The sequence below is a fragment of the Nicotiana tomentosiformis genome, chromosome 11 (assembly GCF_000390325.3).
Source record: "Nicotiana tomentosiformis chromosome 11, ASM39032v3, whole genome shotgun sequence".
Lineage (NCBI taxonomy): Eukaryota > Viridiplantae > Streptophyta > Magnoliopsida > Solanales > Solanaceae > Nicotiana > Nicotiana tomentosiformis.
The window spans coordinates 82384079-82394210 of NC_090822.1; the positions used below are offsets into that span (position 1 = coordinate 82384079).

The following is a 10132-nucleotide window of genomic DNA, read 5'->3' on the forward strand; positions in this document are numbered from 1 at the left end:
TATTATATCTTCTCCAAAATTATTTAACAAATACAGTTTAGTAACAAGCTTAAGAAACTTAATATTTTCTGTATTTGTGTTATACTCACTGTTCTGGAGACTAAAACCTTTGTGATTTTCTACTGCATTGGAGATTAAAATCTACGTGATTTTAACGTTTGTTTGTGTCATTCTTTTACAGAAATGACGAATGACAACGGGAACCAGACTGTTCCTATGGTGACTGCCAATGCATCGACAAGCCAAACAATACCGGCATTGGCACAGGCAGAAAAACCCGAAAAAAAATTCGGGATTGATTTCAAGCGGTGGCAGCAGAAGATGTTCTTCTACTTAACGACTTTAAGTCTACAGAAGTTCATTAAGGAAGATGTTCCTGTTCTGCCCGATGAAACTCCATACAATGAACGCTTTCTTGTGACTGAGGCGTGGAAGCATTTTGATTTTCTATGCAAGAACTATATTCTTAGCGGACTGGAGGACGATCTGTATAACGTCTAAAGTAATGTGGAGACGTCAAAAGAACTATGGATAGCGCTTGAAAGGAAATACAAAACGGAAGATGCCGAGTTAAAGAAATTTGTTGCCGCTAAATTTTTGGACTATAAAATGGTAGATAGAAAGTCTGTTATTACCCAAGTCCAGAAATTACAAGTGATTATTCATGATCTGCTTGCTGAAGGTATAAGTCAAATTAATACAGATGTTGAAAGTATTAATTATATTATTTTTACTAACAGAATTTTCATTGAAGGTCTTGTCATCAATAAAGCATTCCAAGTTGAAGCAAAGATTGAGAAGTTGCCTTTTTTGTGGAAGGACTTCAAAAATTACTTGATACACAAACGCAAGGAGATGTCGCTTGAAGATCTCATTGTTCGGTTGAGAATCGAAGAGGACAACAAAGCTGCTGAAAAGAAAGGCCGTGGAAACTCAATAATAATGGGAGCAAACATTGTTGAGGATGCTCCTCAAAATAATAGAAAGAGGAAGAAGGTTTCTGGACCGAAAAGCAACCCAAGAAAGAAGCGGTTCAACGGAAATTGCTATAACTGTGGGAAAGCTGGACACAAATCTGCAGATTGTCGTGCTCCAAAGAAAGACAAGAAGAAGGGTCAAGCAAACATGGTTGAAAAGCGCAAAGATGTTGATGACTTGTATGCTATGCTTTCTGAATGCAACCTGGTGGGAAATTCTAAGGAGTGGTGGATTGATTCTGGAGTCACTCGCCATGTTTGTGCTGTTAGAAAAGTGTTTGCTACATATGCTCCCATTGGACTTGAAGAGATGCTTTCTATGGGAAATTCTGAAAAGGATGTGGCAAGATATTTCTGAAAATAACTTCTGGCAAGGTGGTGACTCTGAACAACGTCCTTCATGTTCCAGAGATTAGGAAGAACTTAGTCTCTATTGGACTTCTTGTTAAGAACGGGTTTAGTGTGTTTTTGTATCTGATAAGATTGTAATAAGTAAGAATGAGATGTTCGTAGGAAAAGGTTACCTTACTGAAGGCCTTTTCAAACTGAATGTAATGGTCGTTGAGAATAATAAAACTTCAGCTTCTTCGTACTTACTTGAGTCAAATGAATTATGGCATATACGTTTGAGACATGTCAATTATAAAACCTTGCAAAAAATAATTAATTTGGAAGTATTGCCAAAGTTTGAATGCGACAAATCAAAATATCAAATATGTGTGGAATCTAAGTATGTTAAACATCTTTATAAGTCAGTTGAAAGGAATTCAAATCCTTTAGACTTAATTCACACAGATATTTGCGACATGAAGTCAATACCATCTCGCGGTGAAAAGAAGTATTTCATAACTTTTATTGACGACAATACTCGATATTGCTATGTTTACTAACTTAATGGTAAAGATGAATCAATAGGCGCATTCAAGCAATACAAAAATAAAGTTGAAACGCAACTTAACAAGAAAATTAAAATGATAAGAAGTGATAGGGGTGGTGAATATGAATCTCCTTTTGAAGAAATATGTTTAAAATGTGGAATTATTTATCAAACAACGTCCCCTTACACGCCCCAATCCAATGGGATTGCGGAAAGAAAGAATCATTCATTAAAGGAGATGATGAGCGCATTATTGATAAGTTCTGATTTTTCACAGAACTTGTGGGAGGAAGCCATTCTTACGGCTAACCGGATACTAAATCGAGTACCCCATAGCAAAAAGCAATCGATTCCATATGAAAAATGGAAAGGAAGGAAGCCCAACTTGAATTATTTCAAAGTGTGGGGGTGTTTGGCAAAAGTGCAAGTTCCTAAACCCAAAAGGGTAAAAATATGACCGAAAACCGTTGATTGTGTTTTCATAGGATATGCGACCAATAGTAAAGCATATCGATTTCTGGTTCATAAATCAGAAAATTCCGACATTCATAATAATATGGTTATAGAATCAAATAATGCTGAGTTCTTTAAAATCATATATCCGTATAAAAAGGAATGTGAGTCGATTGGTGAAGGATCTAAACGACCTCGGGAAGAAATAAAAGAAAGTACATTTAATCAGGAGGAACCAAGACGTAGTAAACGACAAAGAACGTCTACTTCATTTGGACCAGATTTGGTGATTTTCGTATTGGAAAATGAGCCTCGAACATTTAAAGAAGCTATGTCTTCTTCGGAATCATTATTTTGGAAAGAGGCAGTCAATAGTGAAATAGAATCCATATTGAATAACCATATATGGGAATTGGTTGATCTTCCTCCTGGAAATAAACCGTTAGGTTCTAAATAGATTTTTAAGAGGAAAATGAAAGATGATGACACTATTGATAAATATAAGGAAAGACTTGTGGTCAAAGGGTATAGACAACGAGAAGGTCTTGACTATTTTGATACATACTCTCCAGTTACAAGAATAATGTCCATACGAATGTTAGTAGCATTAGCTGTAGTTTATAGTTTTGAAATTCATCAAATGGACGTTAAGACGGCCTTCTTAAATGGAGATTTGGAGGAAGAAATCTACATGCAACAACCTGAAGGGTTTGTGGTTTCAGGTAGAGAAAAGAAGGTATGTAGACTTGTTAAGTACCTTTACGGACTAAAACAAGCACCCAAACAATGGCATGCGAAATTTGACCAAACAATGTTGTCAAATGGTTTTAAGATAAATGAATGTGATAAATGTGTGTACATTAAAAATGTTCCAAAACATATAGTCATTGTTTGCTTATATGTGGATGATATGTTGATAATGAGTAATGACATTGATAACATAAATGCTACAAAGCGTATGCTAACTAGCAAGTTTGATATGAAGGATTTGGGAGTTGCTGATTTAATTTTGGGTATTAAGATCCATAAGACTCCTCAAGGTCTGGCATTGTCACAATCTCATTATATTAAGACAGTACTTGAAAAATTCAAGCACTTAGATTTTAAAGTTGCAAAGACTCCAATTGACGTGAATCTTGTACTAGCAAAGAACAAAGGCCAAAATATATCAGAATTGGATTATTCTAGTGTGTTGGGATGTTTAATATATATCATGAACTGTACACAACCAGATATAGCTTGTGCAATAAGTAAATTAAGTCGATACACAAGTAATCCAGGCCAATCTCATTGGATGGCAATGAAATGAGTTTTGGGATATTTAAACCATACCCAGGACTTTTCTTTGCACTACAGTAAATATCTTGCGATGATGGAGGGATACTGTGATGCAAATTGGATCACTGGTTCAACTGATTATAAGTCCACAAGTGGATATATATTCACTATTGGTGGAGGAGCAGTATCTTGGAAGTCGTCCAAACAAACTTGTATTGTCCGCTCTACAATGGAGGCTGAGTTCATAGCTTTAGATGGTTCCGAAATTTCTTGGAAGACATTCCATTTTGGTCCAAACCATTGGCACCAATATGCATACATTGTGATAATCAAGCGGCAATTGGAAGGGTTGGGAGCGTTATGTATAACAGTAAATCTCGTCATATACGACGAAGACATAAAACCGTTAGGCAATTACTCTCTAGAGGAATTATCACGATTGACTACGTAAAGTCATGTGATAATGTGTCGGATCCACTTACAAAAGGCCTAACTAGCGAGGTAGTTGAGAAATCATCGAGGAAATTGGGACAATAGCCGTGAACAAGTCATTGTGGCGGTAACTCTACCTAGAAGACTGGAGATCCCAAGATCTAGGTTCAAGGAGATCAAACAAAGTCATTAATGACGGTTCAACATTGTCAACTAAAATTTTGGTCCATTCTCGTGATGAGACAATGTTCAGTACCAAGGATAAAGCATTAAGGTTTTTTAATGATTTCTAAATTTGATACGCGGTATATCAAATAGTATATCTATGGGATGACGCGTTTAGGAATCACCTATATAAGTGTGAAGTGTTAGCCGCTTCAAGGAGAATTTGTAAGACCAGTTCTCTATGCACTTATGAAACCAGGCGGTGTTCATGGCTGAAACGAACACAACAATGAGAACCAAAGATGGTTAAGGGTTGATTGTGTGACTTATTGTTGTCTAAGTATACAACAAAGTTTGACGGTTCAAAGATATCAAATCTACCGATTGATCGAGTATATCAGACATAAGTTCACTACAGAAAGTTCAAAGGGAAACTTACTTATCCAGATGCGATTAATCCTTGCTTGCGAATCACATAGTTTTTCATACATATTTCCATGATATAGCCATTCCCCATTCATGTGGGGGAATGCTGGATTTTTTAAGCTATTTTAACTTAAAATAGGGTGAATGGGAGAAATGGAGGGAAAATAAAATATTTGAGTTTTCCTCCTTGACAAAGGGACATTGTCCCATATTGGAGGAGGAAAAAACTTTTGATGGGTATATATATAATTGCTCTTCTTCTAGCTTTTAAAGAGTTAAGAAGAAGGCAAGCCTCGCGTCGTCGTCGTCGCTCGGCTCGACTTCGGCTTCGGCTTCGGATTTGGTCAAATGATTGATTGATTAATTTATTGGATCAAATTTATTTGTTAATAGTAAATATTAACGTAATATTATTAATTTAATATTAAATCCAAATTATCTCCTCTGCCCGTCCGTTTTGTGTAACAGAAAAGTAATTTCTCTACCCGTCCGTTTTTCGTAACGAAAAAGTAATTTCCTCTGCGTTTGAATTCCCGTCTTAATTTACGTAAATAGCCATTTATGTTATGGCCGGTTTGCTGGCCCTCTTCGTTTGAACTCATCAAGTTGGGGCTATAAATAGCAGTTCATTCTCACAGATTTTCCATACGAAATTATGTATTCTCCTCCTTTCTTCTGCATAGTTTTAACTACAAGAAAAGCAACAATAAGTGTGATTTGCTACCGATCATTGTGTTCACTGAAATACTAGGGTTTAAATGCCGCTACACAGTGTGTAATTCGTTCTATCCTGGGAAGAAATAATCCACAACCTCGGGTACTAAGAGGGGATTAAATTTCTTAATGAAATACTGTAAATTCCGGGGATTCGAATTAAATTTTGTTTATTTTACATTTATGTTTATACATTATTATATCTTCTCCGGAATTATTAAACAAATACAGTTGAGTAACAAATGCAAATAAAAACTCGTACCCAAAAGTGTGATTTGATCCACGTACTTCGACCCCTTCTATTCTTCTCGGGACGAAGCAGTACTGAACAAAATGTATCTAGAGGACAATTTCACAAAGAAATGGTCTGAATCAAAGTTCCTACTACATACTTAAAGCACTTCCTACCTAAATAGTCCTCTCCTTTAACCAATCTTTTACAAAAGCTTAAGGTATAACCAAATCAAAGTGGTGTAAACAAATACTACATAGTCTGTATTGCTGTTTACTCACACTTGATAGATCGATAGATGTGACGAACAAAGAGCAAGGATGAGCGGAAACCAACAGTTCCTAACATGAGGAAGAAACCATAGCAGATGCAAGCCATGTATCCAAAGAAAAATGAGGTTTGCATGAATCCAGACATGTCGGATCTCGCATAGTAGTAGTACAAGCAATAGCCATAGATAAAGATGCTAGTTGATCCACCATAGAGAAATGACCTGCACCATACCAAAAAAGCTTAATATATGAAATTAGATCTAAACAATGGTTCACAGAGTTAAATAAGTGAAATGGACTTCATTTGGTCGTAACTTTGGAAAGCAGTAAAGGATGACAAATTCATTTCTTTAGATTAGGATTAGCAATAGGCTAAAATATTGCACTTCTGTACATGGATTTTGATGGCTGTTGATCTTATTACCAAATTCCAAATTCCAATGAACAAAAATTTAAATCAATACAAACCAAAGGGAAAGAGCCACGATCATATGCATCTGGATTATTAAATTATACAGACATTTGCATAGCAAGTAGTCAGCAAAAACTTTTAATTAGCTATATTGAATTTTTCTTACAAGATACAAGAGAAGGAATAAAAGACAGGTGCAAGGTGCATCAGAAAAACTGAAAAAACTAGCAATCAAGAAAGTAACATGGAACGATTATAAGCCAAACCAAGAATATGAAATGTAAACGAAAAGAAAGAAGCTTCGAACCTCCACCACCATTTATGATCTTCTGCAGCAAGTTGGAAATAAGTCAATGCAACAGTGATGAAAGCGGTCACTATAAGCAGAAGAATGAAGACTATAAACAATATGGTGTAGATGGTGTAGATTTTTTGACCCCATACACTTTCAAATATGTAATAGAGTTCAATGTAGATGGCACTAAATGGTAAAAATCCCGCCATTGCCATCTGAGGGACAGTACCACGGTACCATGCGAGTAATGGGATTTCTCTTGGATATTTTGTGGTGCGGCATGGAGCTTGGAAACCAGTTCTGCTATTCTTGCCAGCAATTCCTCCCAATACAAGCAGTGGCGATGTCATGAATGTCCACATAAGTACTATTACCATAATTGTGCCAAATGGTAGAGCAGCAGTAGAACTATAGCTAACTGCAACAGAATTGAGGAAGCAGAACATTAGCGCTAAAGGCCCACAGAAGAGACTCCCGGTCAAGACCAAATTCCTTACCTGTTAAGGCAGAGTATTTACAAATGTTAGTTGATCAATATTTGACTTAGTACTTTGCAACTTAATAAGACCACTTAGTTCCACTGAAATTGAGACAATTATAGCTACAATGAGACAATAAGTTAATCTAACTTTTTTGTAAGTTCTTGAATGAAAAGATTTACTTAGTTGCAGCGGAATGGAGACAATGCCTTAGCAACTATGGGAATGTTACAGCACTAACCCAGTTAGTTCCTTCAAGCTGGCAATAGAAAGAGGTAGCTGTATATCCGGCGACGCCAGAAGTGAGTGCATATATAACCAGAAGGGCAGTGAATAGAGCTCCTCTATTGTAGGGATAAAACACCCCTACAAGTGCCAGAAGGAATACAAAAAGTGTCCTGTATAATAATGAAAACATAATGTTTCTCTAAGATTCAAAAACATAATGCTACAGTTTCTTGTATTAGACATTAATTTTGGGAGGATACTGACAGAGTAAAGAGCTGAGTTCCACAACCAAGTGCTGCAGCAAACAATGACTTGTGTTTTGGGAACCTAAAGACATCACCATGTATGTACTTCCATCCCGTCTCCTCGTGATCATTAACTGCTTCTTCATCATGTGCATACCTTTTGATGCATGACCAATTAAATGAGTTACTTCTAGAGAAAATCAGCTAGATTCTTTTCTTCTTCTTCTTTTTCAAATGGAGTGACAACTTTCTTAAAAGCCACTTACTTGATAAAGTCATTCTTAAGTACTCGCATAAGAATCGTGGCAAGGAAACCAGTTAAGAGGAGGACTATGACACAAGAATTTATGATGGAAAACCAGTGGATCTCCAAGTGATGTGGTAGAGAAGTCTGCAAGAATTTATCCATCCGATTCTCAAATAGAATATCTGTTTGCTTCCATTTCGCAGTGTATGTAAACTCAGCATCGACTTCCTTATCTTCTGTTAGGTCCAAAACAGAATGTGGATCCGTTCTTGCTGTGATCTCAATAACATGATCCTTGTTATAATGGATATCGAAATGTATATGTTTGTACATGAAGTACTTATAATCTTTTGGATCTTCTGTTTCTTCTTTATTCTCAACTCTTCCAATAAGACCCCATATGGGCAAGTCATCATAGTACATTTCGAAGTAATAGTCTTTATCAACTGCTTTTCGAAACTGAGCTACTTCTTCCTTTGTTAGCTTCTTCCTACAAAGAATTTCAGAGTCTTTCTCTACTAAGAAATCGAGAGCATAAGGACCACTTACGAGCCGATCCCCATTTAAGACCTCACCTAGAGCTTCTTTCTTCTCTTCCAATTTCACTTTATCTGCATATTCAGTACATATATATATTGACAATAAGCTACAGACTTTTAATTCCTTGGCATAACTGCGTAACATGCTACTTGAACTTAAGTAACATAGGTTTAATGTTTTTAAAGCATACCTTTATAAAACTTTGAATGTGTATCTTTTGCTTAGAAGAACAAGATTGGAACTATAGCCTAACCCCCAACCTTTCTCCCCAACTAAAAAAACTAAAGACAAAATAGGCAAATACAGAAGGAAAAAGAAACAGAAAATTTCTATATTTTAAAAGAAAGAAATGCACAAAAAGGATTTGCAGAACTAGTGCAGCTTTCTGTTTTTACTTGACAAATCAAATTACCTTTTAGACATTGCTTTACTCAGATTTTACATGATTGACAAATCAATTAGCCCTAGTCTGAAACTTAAATCAGTTGAATGTTTAAATTCAGTTGAGCCTATATTCATGATTAATATCTAGTCTTCCAATTTTTCTAAATTCTCCCTTCTCTCCCTTTTCAGTAGTATCTTATTAAGCCAAATTATATCTCATGAATAAATTAGTAAGTCAGCAAGAAGAGAACAGGCAATAAATACAATGCGTCAAAAGTGTAGAATGAACCTGGTATACAAAATGGTAGATCATAATATCGGTAGGATTCACTGTAAAACAAAAAAACAACAAGGAACTACCTATGAGTAAATTATAGAAACTATCAACAACAATTACAAACGCAGTGTAATCTCACATGTGGGGTCTGGGGAGGGTGACGTGTATGCAGACCTTATCCTTGACTTGTGAATGTAGAGAGGTATTTTCGATAGACCCTCGGTCAAGGAACATTGTGAAAATAAAGTAACAAAATTATAGGAGACTATGACTCTTCACAATTCTCTACGCGGTGTTCCGAATTGGTGATTATCTTGTTTCGATCATCAAGTGCCCTTACTAAATATTTAAAGTGAAATTGGAAAATGATAAATTTATGTTCAATAATCTAATCTACACTAACTACACAAACAAAAAGAGAGATAAAAAAGAACTCAACAACACAAATAAGAGGAAATAAAATGTGTGAATAGGAGTATATATATGTACCTGGGATTGTGGAAAGGACCAACCTTATTAGCATAAAGAGGGACTGGATCTCCCCGTTTATAGCGATGATCATCAGAGGCATCTTGGCTGATAAAGAGGCGGTAAACTACGAAAAGGCTGACCATGCAAATGGAAACAATAGCACGCACTTTCTTCATATATCCAGAAAACAATTATTAAGAAGAAGATGAAAAATTTTGTGCGTTATTGATGGAGAAAGGAAGAGGGAAGGAAGTGAAGAAGAGAAACTAGAGATCTACGTGTGCATGATGGTTTAGTCGACTCGTGATCAGATCTCCACGCTCTATTATGTAATACTGTCTTGAAAATGCAACACTTCGTAGACAACACGTGTGGTAATGGGTACAAACAATGAGGCATAACGTACAAGATACTTTTACTTGTAAAAGTTTTGAACTGATATGAGCATACCCATAAAACTAAGACTAATTAGTGTCAACTACTTCAATTGAATTATAGATCTATTTTTAGCTAAATTTGTATAAGTCCTAAGAGATTGTAGATTTTTCAAGATAACTTACTTCCATAGGTTATGTCGTTTTCTACTTTTTAACACCTTTGACAATCATATTATGGTTTCCTACCTATGGACAATGCACTTTAATGGCTATCTAAGACATGATTCAGCCAATCATTTCAAGCAATATTCTTTTATCATCTATATGTGTCGCTTACTTTTTCTTTCTAAT

General features: G+C 35.8%; 1 protein-coding gene across 3 annotated transcripts; it reads right to left on the reverse strand.

Annotated features, from left to right (window-relative positions):
* Nucleotides 1-5568: 5568 nt before the first annotated feature.
* LOC104108318 (transmembrane 9 superfamily member 3-like) lies at nt 5569-9723 on the reverse strand. Of its 3 annotated transcripts, none has more exons than XM_009617322.4 (7): nt 9423-9723; nt 8946-8986; nt 7752-8343; nt 7505-7642; nt 7254-7410; nt 6546-7030; nt 5569-6047 (listed from the first exon to the last, which is right to left on the reverse strand). In XM_009617322.4, the coding sequence occupies exons 1-7, from the start codon at nt 9578-9580 to the stop codon at nt 5828-5830; spliced, it is 1791 nt and encodes a 596-aa protein (XP_009615617.1). In that variant the 5' UTR covers nt 9581-9723; the 3' UTR covers nt 5569-5827. The 3 variants fall into 3 exon arrangements, with proteins under 3 accessions (XP_009615617.1, XP_009615619.1, XP_033515087.1); XM_009617324.4 differs by having other exon boundaries at nt 9446-9703; XM_033659196.2 differs by lacking the exon at nt 8946-8986 and having other exon boundaries at nt 9423-9702.
* Between the last annotated feature and the right edge of the window lie 409 nt (nt 9724-10132).

Coding starts and splice junctions, on each gene's coding strand:
- LOC104108318 (XM_009617322.4), bottom strand. CDS start 9,580: ATGAAGAAAGTGCGTGCTATTGTTTCCATTTGCATGGTCAGCCTTTTC. Junction 7,643..7,751: donor CTTAAGAATGACTTTATCAA/GTAAGTGGCTTT, acceptor ATGCATCAAAAG/GTATGCACATGATGAAGAAG. Junction 6,048..6,545: donor GATCATAAATGGTGGTGGAG/GTTCGAAGCTTC, acceptor GGTATGGTGCAG/GTCATTTCTCTATGGTGGAT.